Source organism: Filicampus tigris, chromosome 5 (assembly GCF_054856515.1).
Source record: "Filicampus tigris isolate MCC_2025a chromosome 5, RoL_Ftig_1.0, whole genome shotgun sequence".
NCBI lineage: Eukaryota > Metazoa > Chordata > Actinopteri > Syngnathiformes > Syngnathidae > Filicampus > Filicampus tigris.
In genome coordinates this window covers 19,112,396-19,135,916 of record NC_141221.1, presented here as the reverse complement: position 1 = coordinate 19,135,916, position 23,521 = coordinate 19,112,396, and the positions used below count along the sequence as shown (strand labels likewise).

Here is a 23,521-nt window from a genome sequence, read left to right as displayed (position 1 = left end):
ATTCCAACACATCTGATTCAAATCATCAGGATTGCTACCTGGCTTTTGCAAACCTTACTGGTGAGCTGATCATTTGGATGGTTGAGTGAATTTGAGTCCCGGATGCCCATCATGTTTGAAGGTCTTTAATCACACTTTTAAAACAATGCATCCATCCATCCATCCATTATCAATACCGCTTATCCTCACAAGGGTCGCGGGGCGTGCTGGAGCCTATCCCAGCTGTCTTCGGGCAGTAGGCGGGGGACACCCTGAATTGGTTGCCAGCCAATCGCAGGGCACACAGAGACAAACATCCGCACTCACAATCACACCTAGGGGCAATTTAGACAGTCCAATCAACTTACCATGCATGTTTTTGGAATGTGGGAGGAAACCGGAGTACCCGGAGAAAACCCACGCAGGCACGGGGTGAACATGCAAAGCCGGGATCGAACCCACGACCTCTGAACTGTGAGGCGGACGTGCTAACCAGTCGATCACCGTGCCGCCCTAAAACAATACAAATACATAAAATATATGGAGAAAGAGCAATGTCCTAAAATAATTCAAATGATATAAAAAATAATAAATTAACAACTGTAATAAGACTTTAAAAAACTGTGAAAAACACCATGATACGGCATGGGTTTACTGTAATTATATTCTGTTGTCTGCTGCGTAATGGTTTTCGTAATGTTTAATGAATATTTTGCTACAGTAATTAGGCAAAGCTTATAGTGTGTGAGTGTGCATATATTTTCAGAAGGCTGAACACTTAAGGTATAAAGTCTTTATTTTATTACGTTTATGTGGATAAGAAACAGGCAAAAGCTTTACAGAGGGGATTTAAGGCACCTTGATTTCAACGCCATGAACAGGTATTTACTTACATTAAAATCTTATGGCTCAGGGTATTAAAAAAGATAAGAAAATATGAGCTATGCATTTGACGTCTTTGCATAACAGTTTTATCCATATTTGTGTGCATTATGTTTGTTTTATATTGTATTACAGTATAAAATATATTTGGCATTTATGGCCAGTATTTGTCATGTGAAATGTGTATAAGTCTAATGATATTTTGACGGAAAAATATCACCAATAAGTATCGGATTCAAAAGGGATGAAAATGAAAAGAAAGGCAGATGCCGATAATCGCCAAAATGCCAAATATCGGCCCCGATAATCGGCCTGGCCGATAATCGGTCTATCTCTAGTATCGCCCATTCGTTGTATGTATGTTGACTTGAATACGTTCATTTAAAAAATATAAAAACAAGAGAATACACATGCACTAGTACTGTGACTGGGAGCAGAGAGAGGGAGGGAATACATTTGAATCAATAGGCAGCCATGGAGTACTGAGATTGCAGCGGCTGATGGATCTGTGTGGCGTGGACAGATGGCTGCCCGGCACTAAAGGCCAGGGACTTTCCTTATTGCATTTATTGCGGGTCTCACTTTGTATTCCACCACCATCCATACTAGTGGGGCTATCTTACATCCAGATGAATGAAAAGGTTCTGAAGATGACTTGGTGTTAAGAAATGGATATCTGCACCACGGTAGAATCTAACACAAAGGGCAAAAGTAATGTAAATACAATCTTCTGGCTAGCAACTCCATTATAAAGCACGTTGGAGGCGCTCAAATGGCCAGGCTACGGTCCGTTAGCTCATGTGTATCGCAGTATGGAAGGATTGGGTAGTTACTTGGCATGTGGAGTATGTGAGGGCAGTCAATAGGAAAATGTCACCCCAGATTTTTGGTGCGGTGACTGTGATGATGGTGACGATCATGGCGGTGAGCACAGAGGTGGCGTTAAGTAAGGAGAACCCGTGGCTTGAGTGATTGTAGTGTAAAGAACGAAGTCAGCAGAGGCCCCGTGTGGATCATTGCCTTATTAATGGCTCCGTCAGGTGCGATGAGCAATGGCTGCATTGTCATCTCCAATCCCTGGGCACAGATGAATGGCTGTTTCAGGGCGGGAAGGGCTCCCTCGTACGCCAGGTTGCGCACTAATCCCTCACCCTTCCGTTGTTGGATGCACTGTTGCCCAGGAGTTTAGCAACGCCATACATTGCCTTTCCAGGGCTCCGGCAGACACAGCCATACACACCGGCAAGCACACACTATAGTGTTGCACCCAGACACTGACTGATGGGAAAATATGCGTGGTTGATCGAGCATGACCCATATTACCTGAACCACATCTTACGGGTAAAGCTTTAGGAATGTTGATGAACTTTTATTTTACACTTCACTTATCCAGCACAGTTGCATTGATCTCTGTCTAGTAGCGTTTCCAGGGTGATTCTGACTTGACCCTGAATTAGATGAAAAAGTAAAGGATCTGTTTTTTTGGTTTGTTTTTGTTCTCATGAGCCAAGATCAAAACCAAAAAAAACTTTTTTAGTTTTTATTTTTAATCCAGGTTTTCTCTTTATTGGACAACAAGCCAAACTTGAAGGAGTGTTCAAAATGAACCTGCATAACAAGGCAGGTGAATGGTTTGCTTCCTCCCAGTTACCCAGTTACCAAAAAATAATCACAAATATAGTGATGCCATGACTTTGGGGTTCAATATGTTCCGTGACGACCCTTAGAACTCAAGACACTTGTATCTCAATTTGTCTTTCCCTATTGAAATAAATGGAAATGCCTTACTCTGTTACAGCCCCCCCCCCCAAAAAAAACAAGAAGAAATGCACTGTTTTCTAGTCCGAAAAATTGCATACTTTAATATTATACATTATAGAAGCATATGGTAATGGCATAATTAAATTCTTAAACAGAATCAAAATGAATTAAACAGGTTTTGTTTTTCTCCTTCAACGCACGCATTGTGCTGCTCCTTCTGGTGTGCACGCCTTGACCACTTGGGAGCAGAAAGACACATGGATATACCACCTTGGAGAGTCAGTTCCTCTCTCGGCTACTCAGTACGACAGTAATATTAGTTATTCTTCACAGAGGATAAACAATATATACCTGTGAGTACTGCTATTTTAATCTTTTATGTGTTGCTCCATGGTTTGTGTTCAGATATCAGTTGCTTAAATGGTAACAACACTGTCACATAGATGCAAATTGTTAGCCTGGGTGCCTAAGGTGTTTCCAATTGTATGTTAACATTAAGCTAGGTTTTATCTGTGTAGTTATTTAAAATACCATAATTGACTTTGTTTAGTTTGGCAGTAACCTTTGTCAAAGAGTGGCAATAGCCAGTCTGAATTCTCTTATTTTAAGGCAGTTTTTTAAAGACAAAAAAATTATCAACATTTTTGGAATGTTTTTTGGCCTTTAAACAAAAAGTAACAAAACACTTAAATGAGTGTCAATTACACGTGGATATTCACTATTCACAGTCTATCCTGGCCACTATCAACCTCAAATAGCGGAGGTTGAATTGATTACTACTAACTGAAATAAGTTGCTACGTGAAATGAGTTGCATCACCTGCTACCATACAGCGCTCACATCTCAAGTCTGTGCTCGCAAGTCAAATCAAAACATCTGCCAATTGAGAGCTTGCGTCTTCAACAACAAATTGGGTCATTCATATCTCAAGGCACCGCTTTAATGCGAAATGTACATGTAATACTGTACTATTTGCAGTACTGTGAAATAGGTATAAGTTTGAGAAAAAGTCACACAAACTGCAAAAAAAAAGTTTCAAAGTAACACAGTGAGTGCCCTATAAAGTGTTGGGTTGACATCCATGCCACATGAGATGAATTTACACGTAAAGCTACTCAGAAAATGTATTATTTTATTCAAACAATGTGACGCAGCCTGCTCTCCGTGTGTTGCCTGGCTAGACAATGCACTACCTCTCATGCCACTGTGACTCACAATTTGACGGGGATTCTTTATGCAGGCCATGGAAATGCTATTCTAGTTGCAGAGCCGGCTCTCTGTCACCTCTGCAGATAATGGTGAGTAGAAGAAAAGTAAGCTAGAAGAGGACCCCCCTATGCCCACTCACAGCCCTTAGCCGCACTCTGACATGAGCAATAGTGCCCAGGCCTGACAGCATCTCGGAGACATATTGTAGTTTATTTTGTCGCCCGGGCATGCCATCTGTGCCATTCCAATGGAGGGTGTGGGCTCAGACTGCTGAGAGAGGGAGAGGGTGCCAGGCTCCGGGTCCCTCAGTAGCTCCGCAGCTACGGCAGGTCATTAGTCAAATTGCCTAATGAGAGAGAATACAAATGGCCCTCTACCCTGACAGGAGGAATTTTGGAAGTGTCAGAGCTCCTGACCCATACTACGAGAACAGATGATAGCCAGTTGCTATTTTCAGATTCTTTTAATGACTGTATGGCACTATGAAATCCATTATTTTTTTATTGTATCATTCTACTGTTTTCCTCTAGACAGAATAGTGTGGCATTTCAATTAATGAAACTTCTCTTTCAAAATTGGAAGTCTATCTGCTGAATAAATTATTAATTTAATATGATATTGTTCATTTGTTTACTGGCGCACCAGTTAGTATTTGAAAATGCATACGGTCCCTGTCCAATTACTTACTTGCTTGAAAAAAAAAAATTAAGGAAAATACATGTGGGTTTTTTTCATGGGTTATAGGCTTTTGTCATTACTATATATGATGCCTGCACACAATGCTGCACTTGAGGGTTTAATGAAGAGAAACCTTTGTGCAGAAATAAATGACATCGTGTAACATAACAACTGCTATAATATACAGTAGATTTATGTACTGTAAATAATTGAACTTATTATTATAGTAATTAGTATTTATCTATGTGTAATGAGGCAAACAAAATATAGATATCATTGACATTCACACTCACAACTTAAGTTACAAATCCAAACTCCCAAACTACAATTCAACTTGCTACCTGAGAGATGCAAAGAGGAATCTTATGTAGAATGACCCACTTACCTCTCCATCTGAGACACACATTTCTAAAAATCGGGATGGAAGGGAGCCAGGAGGCAGTCCCAGTTGGACACTGGCCCATCAATCTCCCAGAAAGTGGGCAGAGCCAGTAATACCGATGTTGAGTTCAATGCTCAATGCTCAGAGGATATAGTAAGTTGGGAAACTCGAAAACAGCAGCACTAATTGTATTTGAATTAAAAAAAAAAAAAAAAGGAAAATACACAAACTTTAAAGCAACAAAAGCCGAACAAAACACATTGAACCATTTTTCAATCTGGGTGATCCCCGGTCCCCGGCTCGCTGTTGTGAAATTAAACGGACTACCAGACTTTAATCAGCAATCAGCAACACTGTGTCTTTTCCGACACTGCCATGGCACTGCACCGATCCCCAGCTGTGGCTGCTGGTAAATGTGCAGCTGAATGTCTGTATAAATGGGCAGCGCCTCTCTGGACAAGTGTAAAAGCTGGCAGAGTGCTGACAGTAAATTGCATGTGCCGGATGGGACACAGCAGAAGGCACAATTACACAAATCCCCTCTTAATTAGCAGTTTCGGGGGCAAACTAACCAGTAATGATACAAGGAACGTGGCGATCTCCAGAAAGCCTAACAAGAAAGGCCTACCAATGGTGAACACTAGCTCGTGTGGTTCTGGTTCCCCTGAATTAGTGACTGATGTGTGAGCCCCTTAGTTGGCCTGGTCTCCACAACCCTGAGCCCTCAGTGAGCAACTTGCCCTCTGTACTGTGGAACAGCGGGACCCGCATGCTTGTGGTTGGCATTATTAAGTTCTCCATGCTCACAGTACCAGGCAATGTAAAGTGGCATCTCATGCGGTGAGTAATGAACGGTGCCAGAGTGGAAGCTGGAGGGATGACAGCCAAAGAGGCCTCCTTGGCAGCCACTAACCTGAGCATGCACCGATTTATCATCCCTTAGAACCGATCCACCAATGCAGTGCTGCCATTTATCATTAATTATGCTGATAAGAACAGGATTTTTCTCCAGAATAAACAGGCAACATTTATTAGTATTGATACACAATTAGGTTTTTTTTCCCACACACTGTTCATTGAAAATAGTCAAACCTAGAGTAGAACATAAACGGGCACAAGCATTGTGACGTCTTAGCTCCTAACAGTAAGAAGAATTTTTTGGAACTGCTTAACAGCAGTCATTTACATCAGTAGAGGAACTTTTCAACATAACTCTCAGTTGCTATTTTTCCAGAGCTTCATCCTTAAGGTCTCATAGTGCTTCCAAAATCGCCCCAAAATATGTATTAGAAAATCATTCATTACAAACTTAACACGCCAGCAGAGCCATTAAAAGATCTTAAAGGCATATTTGACCATAAATCTCCTTAAACTATATTTAATGACTGGACTTTGTGAAATATTTTTGTCAAGTTCTAATTAGATGTGCGATAACAAACCCTGCTGTACACGAGGCAAATGAGGGAGCCATGACAGGCCCATCTATTGAGTCTGACCATGTCTGGACACCGGAACTAATGGAGCTCTGCTTCTATCTCAGGGATGGATGGAAAGCAATGAGGGATGAGGCTCTGGAGCCCAGTAAGGTCTGCAAACCTTAGAGGTATTTAAAAGTCTGTTATTTGACTGTTAAAAGGGACCAAAACGCTTAAGAGGATGGTCCATTACCGGTAATCACGAATGCGGCCAAAAAATCAATTAAGATTCACACATGATTGGTGCACAAATTCCTATTGACACCATCAGACTACAATCGTTCAGATTTTTCATGAAAAATAGTATGTCAAAATTTATTTAGACTTTGTTCATAAATTTTCAAGATTAATCTGTGAACCTATAGAATTATAAAGTGATGCACTCTAATTTTTCATTTTAGAATACATTTTTCTAAACAATAAAGAAACAGGCCGAAGAGCAAAGGAGTGCATTGATTTTTTTTCGGAACACAATGTCATAAGGTAAAAAAGAAAACTTCTCCAGTTGTTTGAAATGAACATAATTTTAGTTATCATCAAATTTCATCCAGCCATTGCACACAATGCGGAGTGGTTATGTTAGTGCTGAGAAGTGTCAACGCAACACGAGAAGTACTGAGTTGCTTAACTATCATTGTAAGTAAAAAAAAAAAAAAAACGGGTGAATTGAAGATGACAATGTAATGAATAAATAAAAGTGAGTAAAAAAACACTATTCGACTTATAACAAAGGCTTCAAGAAACATTTTACCATTGTAATGTTTAAAGACTCAATAATGATCCATGACTTTGTAAAGGTATCGGTGTTGGGTGTAAATATTCATTAGATGCAAGTGCTGTTGTCCTCCTGAATGGTTCTCTGTTTTGCCTTTTACTGACCAGGGAAATTAAGAGGAAAACTTGCATTTTAAGAGCATTCTTTTCATGTCTTGATGTAAGCTCTGGCATTACTTCAGACATCAAGATTGGTTTCATAGAAATCCCATTCCGTGGAAACGAAAAGCACAGCAGTAAATCTGCCCATACCTCCCCCATAACACTTCCATAAATGATTCATTCAGTTCAGTTTAACTGATGCAAAACAGAATGTCAGTGAGCTGTGGCTGACCGAGTCGTGTTGCAAGTGGAGTACAATCCCGTGCGGGAAAAAGGATGACAAAAGACACAGAAGAGAATGACATTCACTAATAAGAGGTTTTGCGGCACTCGCCAGAGTTTGGTTGCATTTTGTAATTCCTCAGATTAAATAACTGTTATTCTAAACTATTGGCACAGCAGTACAGAAACAGAGTGAGAGAAGGAGTCAAATGATCGCCGCCCCCGCACAGCCTGGCTTAGAACCACACAGCAAAAATAAGATGGAACTTTTGTTTGAAACCTGATGAGAAACCTCTTAGTGAAAGTGCTACGCCAAAATAATCTTTTTTCTCAGAGTTAGTCAATCAAGCAATGATGTAGTTTGGGGGGGGGAAGAAGAGAAAGGAAGTAATTTTGCTTAATCAGTGAACACCATCTGGAACAATTAACCAAATTTCACAGAACTCAGAGGATCAGTCATATTGACTTATTAAAGATCCAGAATTATACAAGTTATAAATCCTTGGGAAAACGAAGCATACGCCTGCCTGTCATGACTATTTTAACTTCAAATACAGTGGAATACTTGATAAGGCTGAAAAGAGGAGATTAATATATGCAAATTATGTTGAGCATTTAAAAGCCCCCCAACAACTGTCTTGCTTTTTTCCTGTCTCTTATTACAGGGCTTTATGTTTTATTCATACACCAACTTACCTGTCATTCCATAAGCTGTAATATTACGAGGGTATTATTAAACAGCATAAAGTGGAGCTTTAATTGGAAAGCGCCATTGCATTTTCCAATTATTTGCTACAAATTAAATGAGGATGCACACAGTTTAATAAGAATTCTAATATTGTTTCCCGAGACTCAAAAATCACTGTCATCCTGTCAAGATATTTTGCAAACCCAAGTTAATTTTAAGCTTTCTATTTTTTCTCCTCCTCTTCCCCTGAAGGATGAATTGTCTTATGTCTGTTAATTGAACTTCCTCTAATGGATTGGGAAATAATTGCACTCCATATTACTCTAGATGAGGGCCAATGTCAGGATTTATTTTTGATTAATGGGACTGATATGCAAATGTATGACTTTTCATTAGATTAACTTTTTTTTTTTATCTTTCTTTTTTTCCAGGTACGTGTTTGCTGAATACATGTCTGCTGAATACTTTGCAGGGGACTTACTTTCTCGGTTAGTTTTATTATATTTCATTTTTTGTTCAAAGTAGAATTCTTTGACACATTTCAAGAATGCTGGTTTGGATTGTTTCATTATATAGAATTTTTCATCATAACAGACCTAATTGGCAATGCGCGGATCAAAGTGATGCGAGCAAACAAAAGCATACAATTGCTATGAAAACTTGATAACTTATCAAATGAACTTGAACCGTCAAGTGAAAGAGGGTATAAAACTGAAAGGGAATAGGTTTAATATTCTGGTAATACATGTCAAAATGCCTGCAAATCACATCTGTACATAATGTGACTGCTGATGACACATTTCACAGACATGTTACCTCTCCTCCCCTCAACTCGCTTTTCTTTCGTGTGTTGGGGTTTTTGTTTAGTTGGGAAGTGACGGAGGGTTTAATCAAGAAAGCAGGCAATTCATCAATCCAAAAGAAGGCGCCTGTACGAGCCTGACAGAGCGCACATGGTTTTAGAACAACTTGAACCTGGCCAGCTGTCAGCCTGCACACACAGGCTCCCACCCGCGTACACACACACGCACACGCATGCAGCCGAGCTACCATCACACTAACAGTTAACAATTAAATAGGTTGTTGTCTAGAAGGTCACACAAGGTCTGCAGGCAATCACATTGGTAATGAAGCTACGTTTTTTTTTTCAGTCGCATTTTAATGCTGTGAGTCAAGCAAAAGATGTGCTTCTTCTTTTTGTCCTAAGATAACTAACGATTGTGGTGAAGTGTATGTACAGTTCGTGCTTTTCTTCACTGTCACTCACATCCCTTTGTAACTATACCTATTTCTTCTCATTCTGAGGTCACACATATTTTCATCTCAACTTGCATAGATATCATACCTTATTCCAATAATTAATCATTTTATGATCAATGAAACTATATTTTAGCTTTGCATTCAGGAGATTTGTCAGCTAGAATAAGATCCAAACCTTCCTGTGAACCACCAACATCATAATATGTGTCAATAATGTATACATGTGTGCTACTGAATTCATGAAAAAAAAAATTCTTCGGCCTCTTTATCATTCATCAAAATATGTGAATGAGGTTTGGTAAAACTACCTCAAGCTCGGGTGTGCCTGTGCTGGAGCGGCAGGATGAATCCTCACCACATGGTGTCTCTCTCCAGCTAGATAAAAAACTGCCTGCTTCATACACCTCAAGTCGTCACACAATCAGGCTGCAGCGCCGATTCCATTCGGAGGTTTCTGTATTGCTTAAACTCTGCCTCTAAAAATGTAATAATCTCACCCTGGTTTAAGTCTCTTTGCCAAATAATGGGGTGCAGGGTAAATAAAATGGAAGCGATGGAATTAGCTTTTAGATATGTTGACGTTTCACAACTGCAGATCAATTAAATTGAATCTTAACCCTTAATAAATACTAACACCAGGGGTGAGCATTTTACAAAAAAAAAATGCCGGTCCATTTATCGCCATCCATTTGTGGTTTCTGGGTACCCCTTCTGGAGTCCGTCTATCCGCGCATTTCTCAACCAACTACCCCCTCCCCCCACTGAGGGACATTTGAAACAGAAGACTCACCGCGGCCAATGTGTAATGAATGCCTCGCCGTGGCCGGACTAAGTACGTCCCCTTTTAGGACCCCTTAGCTGTACCCCTCAGCGGCTAGGCGTTACATAGACAGAGAAAAATATGCACTTCCGCCTATGCTTTGTCCGCCTTTTTTGGGGCGTTTCCCTTCTATCGTTTATCGCATACAAAATGGGCGGCCATCATAGGCAGATAGACGGACCGGTCCGTCGGTTAAATGGAATGCACAGCTCTGCCTAACACAGCTACAAACAAACTGATGGGGGGGGGTTAACTCTTAGAGTGGTATTGTGCATGACTCCACATTGTCAATGATCACTTGTCGTTGTAAAATGTATGCTTTTGCTCAGGTCAACTGCATGAACCTGATGAATATGTAGAAACTTTCCAGATTGCTTAAGAGCAAAGTTTGTAACATTTTCATCAGGTTATCTTTGATGGTACAGCCTACCTAAAATGTGAAAATATACAGATTATATGCATGTACATATACATATTGTACCATTCCCTTTTCATTTCATGCACTGGTAAATATTCCTATTCCCGAAATGCCACAAAGCCAAATTTCCAATTGTTTTTCATTTTTTTGGGGGGAAGGGGGATCAAGTCTTGTTTGCTGCTAGTCTGAGTTTCCATCAAAATGTCATTGTTGACTACAATGACAGTAAAATAATTTACATGTGTAAATGTGAAGCATGAGAGAGGCTATACCTGTCATTGTATAGCTGCCACAGCTCTGATGCTCATAGTCTGGCCTGCTGATGGTCTTCGTGCTGTCAGAGAGAAATAAATAATACAATGTCAGTCCATCAATACTACGCTTCAATGAGTGCCATATTAAATGGAAGGTTGCCATGTGTGTGGAAATTTATATTCCTATAGCCTTTATTGGCACAGGTTTATATGTATCAGAGTCTCCAGAAATATTAAAGTGTCTCAGTCCGAAAGACAGACCGGAGCTGCGAAATCAAAGTTTGAGTCTAAACGGGGAAAATAAGGCAAAAGTTAAACCTGCATCAGTTGCCTGCGGGCTTGCACAGACCTTCAACGGGGCTTTAGAGCAGGATCTTGTTAAGTCTGGACGAGCCACGGGATTCCATTATTCAAGGGAAGTCTGCTTTTACCATTTCATGGCCTTGTATTACAGAAAACAGCACTGAATGCACTTTGTGGGCAGTTGAAGTTAACAAACCATATAAGATTGAAATCCTCATCAATCAAGCTATCACAAATTACACCCCCTGCTTCACCCCTACGGATCGATAAATCCACAGCTAGTGAGGAGGAGAGAAAAAAAAACTGCTTCAAGAGAGCTGCAAAACGATGTTCCTTGGAGGTAGCTAAAGAATACAGCAGCTATAAAACAAACGATCTCATAATGATGACGCAAAGTAGTCAGTAATATCATTAAAATGGGAATTGCTATGATTAGAATGCACAGACATTAGGCGTTATACAAGATCAGGTTAGCGAGATTCTGGAGAAGTCACCCTTGTGCCATAAAAGTAGGCAGATTGTGGAAGCAAATGATAGTGAGTGGTTTGTTTGTTTATTAATGTACTATATATGTTCTATCCATATAATACATACTGAATGTTCTATTCATGGATAGCAATCTGAAGCTAGTTGGAAGGGATATAACATTTAAATTCTTCAATTGAACGGCGGAGGCTGTACACCAATTGCACCGTTGGAAGACTTATCTTATCCAAGGAGAAAAATAAATAGAATAATTTCTATCAAGGGCAATAAAACAAGACTCCTGACTGGCTGTGGTATTCATGAGTTGAAAACCGCAACTCGGATTTCTTTGCATTGAAAGGGTCGACCCCCCCCCTCCCCCCCTTCCCTCATTTACATTAGCATTTGGCCATGTTGAATGCAGACCAATGGTGAATTTTTAAAAGGTTGGCATCAATCTTGTGGGGACGATTGCCATATTCGTTGCAGACTTCTTTACCTCGCAAAGGTTGATTCGGCAGCTGAAAGGAAAGCTGCACATCTGTCAAATCACACAGACACCCAGCACACTGATGAAGTGGTGGTGAAAGGTTTAAATGTCTTTTTTAGTAGTCTCTGTTTGATTTAGTCAATCAATACTCAGAGACACCATCAGAAACTTAAAGGAAAGTGGGAAAAGTAGTCAGTTAGCTTTACATTTGTAAATGAAGTCATTACACTCACCATGGAAACATTCATGTGTTCACATGGAGCTTTTCTAAAAGAAATCTCGAGGGTTGCATTTGCCATCTGCTCACGTCGCAAGGCCGCCTCACTCCAAATTTTCTAAATACATTTTAGGTACATTGGAGGGGCCAACATATGGCAAATCAATTAGACAACTAATGCCCAAAACAAAAACATGGCAAGTGCATTTGCTAATCAACAACAGTGTAGGGACTTGTATTATGGGAGCCACTGGAGTTTTGACAACAATTAATCCTCATTTCAGTCAAGGGGAGCCATATTGACACATATTCCTAATTCAATTGAAAATTCAATTATAGTGTAGTTCCTCATCAAATTGTGGTTAAATCGGGAACACGGCCTGGAAGACTTACAAAATTATGTTACAACACCGATGAGGACATTTCTGCTCCAGCAAAATATGCCCAAGATAAAATTCTAGTAGCGCTGGAAAGCCTACAATGAGTTATGTTGACTTCAGTGTTTTTGCAATTGCCGTTCAAAGCTTTTGTACAATGTTCTTCATGTTGCTGCATTGTCAATGTCAGATAAATAGGCAGGAGAAAACAAACTGAAAGACAGTGGCCACAGACGTGGTAGTCAGCAGAGAGGCAAGATGATGAAGGAAGTGGTATCAGTAAAAACCCAGAATTATAATACAGAAAGCAGAAATCTGTTGTTTTGACACACACCCAGCCTCTCCTGTGACAACACTTCCACACCTTCCTCTGTGTGCTGACAGTGCTGCTTCATAGGTGCCACTGTCGCAGCCATCATTATCCTCCTTTAAGCTCAGTGTCAGGGCCTGAAAAGAGGCACTCTGAGAATTTGGTGGCTGAATACTATGAGCTCATCAGATCTCCGCCAATCATTCAATCATTCCTGGCACTGTTCAGAAACCATTGTATTGATCTGAGGCATTTCCCGCAACTTTTCAGAATGTAACAAAGTAGCGTGAAAAATTAAGTATGAATGGATTTCAAAAACCTTGATAGTATGTCTGTCAGGAAACACACACAGACACACAGTCATGGTGTCTTTTTCTCTCAACAGTAACGCTGTATTAGGAAGTCTTGACTAACCAGCATGCAACACAAGCTGATAGAATCTCCTACAGAGGTGCTTCAATGCGAGTGTCACAGCCAGAAGTCAGCCAGATGCAGAATGTATTGAGATGCCAATTCTGTCATGGGCAACACTTTACGTGTCACGTGTAACAAAGCCAGCTTTACAATGGAAAGAAAGGGATATTCAGCCTTGACATTTTTATCACACTAGAATTTGATTTAAAAGGGTGCCTGTGTGTACACTGGGCTAACATTGTAATAGAAATGTCAAAAACTGTGATCCAAGTGAAGCAGAATCAATGGTTATATTAAGACAAGCCTAATTTATGCTAGCAATTGCTAAAGGGGTCAGATACCAGCCTACCAATGACAGTTTTATCAGGAGAACAAGTGGAAATGTGGCCAGGTGAAAGGATGGAGGGCATCTTTACCGGACATTTTTCAAGGTTGCTTGCATAGTGCAGACAGTGGCTGGAGGTCCTGATTCTCACACCAGCTACAAAGTTTGTTGGAGAAAAAAAATTCGAATCGTAGATGATATTTCAAATACTTAAAAAATATACCCATCACACTTAAGGTGGATATGGGACGATATGAGAATCCTTATCAAGCCTAAGGGAACTTCTATAGTGATTTAAAAAAGCACAAATAAAGACTAGGTACCTCACTCTGCTTTGATTTCTTTCATTCAAACAAGTCTTATATTCGATATCTATATATGGATATTCATTTTTTTCCACAATAAAATAAGATTTTTTCATTTTGTTTAATTGTTGTTGTCACTTTAGAATGTATGGTATATTTGGAGCCATGTTGATTGTTTTCAAAAGGGCTTTTTAATTTATGGAAATAATCCCTTACAGATTTATACACAACATGTACCCATCCATCCATTATTCCAACTGCTTATCCTCACGAGGGTCGCGGGTGTGTGGGAGCCTATCCCAGCTGTCTTCGGTAATAGGCGGGGTACACCCTGAACTGGTTGCCAGCCAAATGCAGAGCACACATAGACAAACAACCATTCTCACTCACAATGACACCTAGGGACTAGTGCTCAATTATCCTACCATGCATGTTTTTGGAATGTGGGAGGAAACCGGAGAAAACCCACGTAGGCACGGGGAGAACATGCGAACTGCACACAGGAAGGACGGAGCCCGGATTCGAACCCTGGACTCCTGTACTGTGAGGAGGATGTTCTAACCAGTCGAAATTAGACCGCTTATTGCAGCTTTCCTATATTAACAGCATTGGTATTTTTCAACATTTTTATGGATCTAAATGTTAATACAACAGTATGAAGAAATTCTAGAACTAAAAGGTAATATACAAAATATTTCCAGTGCTAAAATATAATTATTTTTAATATCTATGAATTAAAAAAAAAAAAAACCCAAATTATATATGCATTTAGATCTCAGACTACAGTATAGTTATTTTACTCAGATTCTTGAAGTGAAAAAAAACACTTAATGGTTGAATGTTATGCTTTAGTTGATGGAAACAGTCCAATGTTTTGCTGTTAGCCAATTTTGACTTTTCACTTAGTTGGGTCTTGTTGAAAGACCCACAAATTGCAGTACGGTTAGCGGTAGCTGAACCAGTGGCGGGGCCAGAACGTGGCTAATGGGTGGTCATGGAAAAATCAGGGTGGGCCTGAATATTTTTCTCACTGAGCGCAATCCCCCTCTCCCGACACATTGTATATTCAAATAAAATGACTGAATAATATGAAGTTCAGATCTTCCTGAGATAACCACAATTATGACATTCTTAATATTAAATAAAATTAAAAAAAAACCTCAAAGAAACACAAATCCAAAAACAATTTAATAATAATTTACTAAACATTTAAAAGTATATATTTTTTCATGAATCTCACTGGGTGGGCAGTCTGCCAATTATGTCTCCGCCCCTGACCTGAACCATGCAGTCTAGAGAATGCAAACTTCAAAGCTGAAATCGCAGGAGAAATGATCAGAAAATACGTGTTGACAGGTGCACAAAAGTCTAAGTCAAAGTTACAGAAATCATTTGATGGCAATGATTGCCTCAAAATGTTGTGCAACAAAATATATTAAGGTTACTATGTGCAAGCCATTAATAAGGAAATGACTGATTTCAATTAACAACCAAAGAACAAATTATTTTTTAAATGAATTTCTGTATTTTAAAAAAAAATTGTCATGAACTTATTTTATTGACCATTGTTCTTTAACAGTAAGGTATCAACAATTTTGTGTATAAACAACTGAGTGTGTACAAAAGGACAAAATGGGAGTCGTTTGGAAGGTGTTCAGGAAAATAAACAAAATAACTTGTTTAATTAATTTTAAATTAACCTGATGATTACTTTAAAACAAATGCAATATATCCAGATTAAGTAATAGTGCTGTTTATGAAGAAAAAAAAAACAATGTGGGCAATTTAACACACTTGTGAATACTAGCAATAAACAAATTACTTCTGCATTTGCACAGCAGTAAGCTCAACAGCTTTGCATCCTAAACATTTTAGTGGCTCAATATGGTGCAACAGCCTGAGCCAATAAGAACTAACTATTGCAGTGTATCCTTCATTTGACTTCAGCTTCCTGTACTAATTGGTGAGACATAAAATATCAGTTAAAAATGGAACTACGGACCACTGAAGGCCTGGCAAAGCTTGGCACTATTAAAACATAATTGATAGCTTACATCCATACACAAACACACCCCGGCCTGAGGCAAATTAACATTTGAAAGGAATGATCGCAGCTTTCAAAATGATCCTGAAAATTAAAAATGGATGATTGTTGACTGCGTTTAAAACGTTTTGTGCTGATTGTTGAGAACACTAATTGAAGAGGTAACCATGAAGTTTGTGTCGTCAGGCAGGAGTAAGTAAATAGAAAATATGTTGATGAATATAATTAAAGTACAGTATAGTGTAAGGCACAATGGTGTTAACAATCAATGACTCTTGAGTAGTTGCACATAAAATAATTTTCAGTATGTACTTCTAATCTGTGACTGGAATGTAAGGACGGAAGCGCTTTTATTTTTATGAATAAGGACGGAGGGTGAGGACGGAAGGGTACCCAGGTCGCGGATGTAGGACGGACCAGCAAAAAAGTGTCAAGTGCCCAGCTCTGCAAAAGAGCATGTATTGAAATCAAGTTTTAAGCAAGACAATAACTTATTAATGAGCCATGAGGTCAGAAAGTAGCTTGGAATACTTTTAGCTTTTACACATACCTGTAAGTTCTTGTGAGTTAAGTTTTAAATTCCTATTTTTATTTTGGAAAGAGTAGGGTTAGGAGGTTATGAAATGGTATATGCATCCCAATACTTAGCATCTATGTGCCCATTTGTTAGTATTATTATTCTTTTTTTGTTTTTGTTTTGTTTTGTATGTCACTAATATGTCAGTTCTATGTGCTGATTCCTTTCTGTCCTTCTCCTTCCTTTATTGGTGTTGTTATTGTAATGTTACTTCTTTTGACCTTCTAGGGACTGCAGATGGAAAGTAGCCGTTGGCTACTTCTGGCATATTTACATGTAAATGTTCATTAATATGCACTGTCCCTTTTAAATAAATAAATTACAAATAGTAGTAAAGCAGTAAAGCACTAACATTTCTTTGCCAACTGCTGAAAGACAGACGAAGTAGAAGAACAAATAAGTAGAAGGAAAAGCATTGATTGAGGCAACTTGGTTCCAGACACAGGATTCTGGTTAAGGTCAGCAAAACTTTAAAGACAAACTTTATGGCATTATATGAGTTGAAATGGCATCAGGCAGCCACCAGCGTGCAGTTCGATAGATTGGCAAATAAGTGTAGGCTGTGTGAAATGGATGTGAGTGTCTGTGTGTGTAAAGCTTTTTGATCAGCCACTGTATGATGTATGTACATACACTATAATGCACACCATTTTAATACAATTGTATTTTTCATCTGTTGGACTATGACATGTTTTTTTGGGGTGGCGTGGGGGGGCTGAAACCGGTGAAATTTACTGATGGAAGCGATGGTGGAAGCGTGGTTAAACCAACATGACGGACTGACAGACTGACGTTTACAGTTTCGTCACTTTGTGACGATGACGGACGGGTGCCCAGGCCGCTGAAAAATGACGAACGACGGACCGGCAAAATGTAGTAAATTGTGCACTTCTGCTAAATACAGTAATCAACCCACAATCTTGTTCTCACGTGTCAGTGAATTATGGATCGAATTAGTCTAAAAAAAAGACTCGGAGTGGCGAATGAATTTGAATGTTAATCCAAAACCAGCAGCCTGTGATCTCAGCAGGCATCGGAGGGGGAGTGAGTTGCTTCGAGCCAACCTCTGATTGTCACCAACTTCAAAGTGGGCTTCAAAAGAACAGACGATCACAGGTAAACGTTGTAAAGGCACACATAGGCCTGTTCACTGGCTCTGAATTTGTGGCTTTTTATTCAATTTATGTATTTATTCTCATTTAAATATATGACCATGTAAACAGTCTCTGACACTGTTTCACTTTTATGTGGCTTTTACTCAGCTCAGCAAATGATGGCAAAGCAAAAAGCCTCATGCTCTGGCAAACATACCAGAATTCTCTGCCAAGATCACTGTGACAACGTCTCAGCTATTTATTTACCATTTGCAGTGGAAATCCCCAGGTCTTCATTGCGATAAATAATTGAGCTCATCTGCCTTGGAGCTCACTGTGAGGCCTGAGGCAGAGGATGCTGCTGCAGCCTGAGCAGAGCGGACACGCACACTCCAGCATGCCAAAGATCTTGGAGCTCTCCTCCCTTCCTCTGCAGCTGTTTTTCCTTCTCCGGGATACTTTCCCTGCTGTTTGTGTGCACAACACTGCTGTTGCCCAAGTGAGAAAGTGGCCTGTCTCTGCCTTCTGGGAACTCCACAAATAGTGGGTGCTTAGCCCTCATTGAACTCATGTTACCCTTCATTGAGCTGACTCTGACTCCAATTGTGTTCAGCCACCTTTCCACTGAATTGCTCAGGTGAGATTACCTGATTGTGTATTGTGCCGTACAATATCTGACAAAGTGACGACAAGCAAAGAACCAGATCACATGGACTCTGATTTGACAAAGTATTACCTCTCAGTGTCAGAGGGGGCACCACTGCTAATGCCGCTGGGTCTCTGCTGCGAAGACTGCAGATGAGGAACCTCTCCCATTCGATACCATATCCCCATGTTATTGATCTCACTGTGAAATAATTTTAACAATTTTACACAGAGGAAGTTATCCCAAAAATGTAATCATGCTGTAGATGTAGCATCATAGTGTGCCCATATAGGGTTGTTGTCATTGTGACAGCCTGAAATGTGTTGTTAAACTGCAATTTAGAACTTAAAAAGAAAGAAAAGAAGGTACCGGTAGTCACATTTGTGGGTGGGGAAACACAGTAGACTTTGGACGCGAGTTTTACAGACCGAGCTGCAGGTTAGTAAGCTTTAAGCAATTAACATGACTAACATGACCACAGCACAGCACTGTTTGTCCTCCATTACTTTTGTGTTTGTGATTGTATGGATATGGTGGTATTCACATCATTTCATTAGTTTATTCCTCTTCTGATCGTAAAGGTAGAAAGAGGCAGACATTCTGTGTGATTAAATCTAACACTGCTTGATCTGTCGCAGCACGTCTTTGGTCACATAACGGTTGCATCTTTCATCATTCTTCCTGTTTAGGTGTGACATGTCCAAAATACGACCAGCATTTTTAAGCTATGATGGCCGTTTTTTTCCACAATTTACTGCACCTATGGACAAACTTGTATAGAACTTCTTGGCCTCTTGATTTTCCAACTCAAATTTATCTCCTGCACGCAAGGCATGCTGAAATGCAGGAAGCCACAGCAGTGACTACAAACAACTAAAGTGCAGTTAAGATTAATTTCAAGTCGGCTATAGTCAAAACAGGAGAAATAGCTTCATATATAGTCATTCTACAGGGCATTTAAGACACTGTTAATCACTGTATAACCAAAACAAAATAAAGTAAATCTGTTCACCCCTTTCAGACAACCGACTGTACATTTTCACGCTAGCCATTATAGCCACAATGCTTTCAGCTGCATGCTATTTACTGTTGCACAAATTGTGAAGTATTCTAGCTTTTTAAAAAAATATCTTATTATTTGCAGTGGTCAGCAACATACCCCATGCTGGTGTAGTCAACAAGATGGTGCTTGGATTTGGCAATGATCTTGAAGTCAAAGACAGCCGTCACCGCAGCTGCACGTGGGCTTATTTTCACACAAAGCCTCCTCTTCCTCATGGCAGGCTCCTCTGATCACGGAGACATGAAGGTATCAGACAGAAATTGTGACCATGTTTTCTTTCTTTCTTTTTTTTTTTTTTAGCGAAAAAAAACTCAAGGTGTTTCCATCCCCTCAGAACTCAATTTGTGCTAAATAGCTGACTTTAGGCCAGTAGTTGTTGGGAGACAAGGGCTCTATGAATCAAATTCAGAATTTCACATCAACACCCGCATTGTAGTATCAGTTTGTGTTGTAAAAACCAACAAAATAAAACAAAAATCAACAAATCAATCCACGTGTGCTGTGATCATTTGTATTTCAGAGCTAAGAAGGAGCATAATCCTCTTTCAACATTAGTGCACAAAAGGCATTTCAACTGGTTTCGTCTGAAAAGAAACTCATATGGTATGCGTATGCCACATGTACAGTACATTAAACATAGATCCACATAAAGTAATTAAATATTAAATTACACCATAGAAAAACAGAAAGTAATGTATTTTCTTCTTTCTCACAAAAAATGTCATCCTTCTGTATATTGCTTCTGTGCTTTTCCCATTTATTTCCCCAGCAACACTGTGAGTGCAGCATAAATGGAATGATAATAAAAATAATAAACAAGCTGTCCTTGCTCCACACACCAAAATATTATTACATTTCCAAGGCATGAATGGTGAAGGGGAAATACATAGCACTCAAAAAGCACTAAAGCATTGGGGAATGCATTTCATTAATATTAGATAACCCCCATCCACTCGTCCTCTTCCCAAATAAATACATAAATAAATAAGTCCCTCATAAAGAAAAGCACAGCTCCAGCTTAGATAAACAATGACTCATTATTCTCTTGTGTTGTACCTCTGGGGCAAAATGTTTATTTTATTCCCGCAGTCGACCATAAACTAAGTTAACCTGCACCCATAAAACATTCACAATCTCAAGCAAAGCTGGCCCCTCCATTTGAGTTGGTCAGGCAGTAAGAAGGGGTGAACTAGGCTGCGGTTTGCAAGTGCATTGTCTCTTTCCTTACTTGTGTCCATTGTTTGTTGTACTGCAAAGAAGCCCTCTGGCAATGCATCTTTAATGTCAGTCAACTTTACATCCACAACAACATCAGGGCCCTATAACAGATAAAAGCAGAAGCCATTGATGCAACGTCAGATTTCATAATGATGCGGGGCAAGGTATTGAAAAAATTCGTTTATTTTGGAGAGAAAATGTCAGTCAATAGTTTACAAAACAACTCAGACTAGAGCTGTACCCGTAGATTTCTATTTGGGTCGGAGTCCTTCTTATTTATTGGGTTTGTTTTTACCATATCAACCCTCGCGGACCCTGAAGTCCTCTGGCACTGGACTTTTAACACTTCCTTCAGTTAGAACCAAAACCCACGGTGAGGCATCCTTCTATATGGCCCACGTTTGTTGAATGGAGTGCCAGAGGATCTCAGACCTTTTTAGTTCAGCATTTGGATGATTTTATTTCCTTCTGCACTGCAGGACCCAAACTGCCAAAATAAAAACCAAGACTGAAAATAAAAAAAAACATATTTGAAAAAAAAAATATATATATGTATATGGAAATAAGAACAACTTTTATTTTTTATTTTATTTTAGCTGACTGAAAATAGACTGAAAATAAATAAGACCGAAAATAAAAAAAACATTTTTGAAAAAAATATATACATATATGGAAATAAGAACAACTTTTATTTATTTTTTTTACTTTTAGCAGTTTGAGATTTCCATAGAAACCAGGGACTTGGCTGATTAATGCGCCAAGGTGGAAAATGGCTAGGTAATTGAAAAAATTGTATCTACCATAAATACAGATACATACATGAAGAAAATGAGGGCTTTGGGGCTTTTCTCGGCAATTTTTAAGTGAGATTAAAAATAGACTAATAAAATCAATTAATTACAGATCATAATTCTATTACATATTTTCTCTTTTTTATCTGTTGACATCACTAATATATATATATATATATATATATATATATATATATATATATATATATATATATATATATATAGTAGCTAATAGCTAGGTTCAAAAAGGGGGAGTGTTGTCTAGGAAAGGAGGCTGGTTTGAGAGCATCCAGGGGCTGTGTCATCTGACATTTTCAAGCATGACTCTTCCATGACTCCTTAACATTTTCATTTTTGGGCATAATAAATTGCAATAATACACCACTGCACAAGAAAGTGGGCTGAACCAGGCATGACTTGATGGCTGAATTCCTCTGCTGTAGTTGCTTGACAGTCATTGCCATTAGAGATATTTTTATTCATAGTTTTTACACTGACTTAAGGAGAAATATGGATGAATGTTATTACTATGCATGGGAGCTTTTTTGTATTTGCCTCTTTTGCTGGGGATTTTTCCCCCCTATCAGGACGTGACAAAGGGGGTTCATCTAGTTCCAACCAGAGTATGATAAATCACAAACTATTTACTTCCCACCCATATAATTCAAGGGATAATTTTACAGAATCTGTTTTTGTCGTAGACAATTATAGTGGGAGCTCCTTTGACTGGCAGACAAAATAGCCTTTGTTGATAGCTCTGTCGTGTTTTATTTGTGTCAAAGTCTTTAAAACAGCGCAGACACACATTTTAAGATAATAAACAGGAACAAGGGCAGGGCTATTTGTATGCTATACACTAGCCAGCAGTCCAGATTGAACATGGGCATGAGGCAGCTGCTGCCACGTTGTCTGGATGTTAGAGGGCGTTCTGTAAATAAAAGAATCCTGTCAAATAAAGTAAATATCCAGATTTTGTAAAAAGTATTTCATAATTTACAAATTCAACGGGCACTTAATTAGGTAAAGCTGTAAAATAGAACCCAATCTCTGTGATTATCTTTGGTTGTGATTAGCAAAAACCTAAATGTAAAATTAACCTGTGTCCGATGGCTTTGTGAGCTTAGCAATAAAAAGAAATATTCTAATGTTAATGGACCAGGTCCAGAGCATCAACTTAAAATACAAACACGCAGTTCAACAAATGTAAACAAATCAAAAATATAATTACACATGTATTAGAATTTTAGTGGAATCTAATATGGTGTCATTTTCTTTCATAAAATGAAAGTGTTCATTTTCAGTAATCATAAATGCCATTTTCTCTTCAGATACACTTGAATAAGTAATGATAGATAGTTAAAATACAGCTCATTGTTGTGTCATCAATAAGCAAATAACCTCAGGAGGACCAGCGGCCAGAAAAATATTGCAATGAGAGGAATATTGCACACTTTGAATATGCATGCAAATCCATTATATGTAAAAGATTCAAAACTGCACTGCCAGCGCTGGCCTTTTTAAAATAGGAGTAATCAGAGTGCAAAGCTTGTTAAAATATTCTGGCTGTAGAACTCCCCTAAAGTAGCAGACGGGCAGACAAAATGCAGAATGCACACGGAAAGTGATACTTTACATTCCACCACTTACAGGTTTTCTGGTGAAACAGAGGTAGCGCGTGACCTTGGATTTGAATAAGCCGTCCTTCCACAGGTCGGCATCAGAGCCATCTGTTGTTTGTGCTACCTACATTGAAAAAAAAAAGCAGGCAGGGAGAAAAAATTCAGGAGGTGGGATAAAGTTAATGTATGTATGCCATGAGCATGTTGCTATTGTCTCTTCCTTGCATACTCTCCTTAATTAATGCTTGCCTACACTTGCACTCCATCTCATTATAGCTCTGCATGGGTAAAGGAGTCTTAGCCTCCCAAAAGCTGGCTAAAAATATCATCTCTTGGGAGAAGGCTGATTAAAGATGCCC

At 39.1% G+C, this 23,521-nt stretch overlaps 1 protein-coding gene across 4 annotated transcripts in view; it reads right to left on the bottom strand.

Annotated features, from left to right (window-relative positions):
* LOC147147682 (multivesicular body subunit 12B-like) overlaps positions 1 to 23,521 on the bottom strand; it is a 42,263-nt gene that overhangs the window by 9,378 nt on the left and 9,364 nt on the right. For all 4 annotated transcript variants that reach the window (XM_086031036.1, XM_086031038.1, XM_086031039.1 and 1 more), the window contains exons 3-7: positions 23,191 to 23,286; positions 20,763 to 20,853; positions 19,631 to 19,760; positions 18,562 to 18,672; positions 10,923 to 10,984 (exon numbers count right to left, since the gene is read on the bottom strand). In XM_086031036.1, coding sequence (XP_085887162.1) covers positions 10,923 to 10,984; positions 18,562 to 18,672; positions 19,631 to 19,760; positions 20,763 to 20,853; positions 23,191 to 23,286 — 490 coding nt within the window. The remainder of the gene's footprint in view (positions 1 to 10,922; positions 10,985 to 18,561; positions 18,673 to 19,630; positions 19,761 to 20,762; positions 20,854 to 23,190; positions 23,287 to 23,521) is intronic.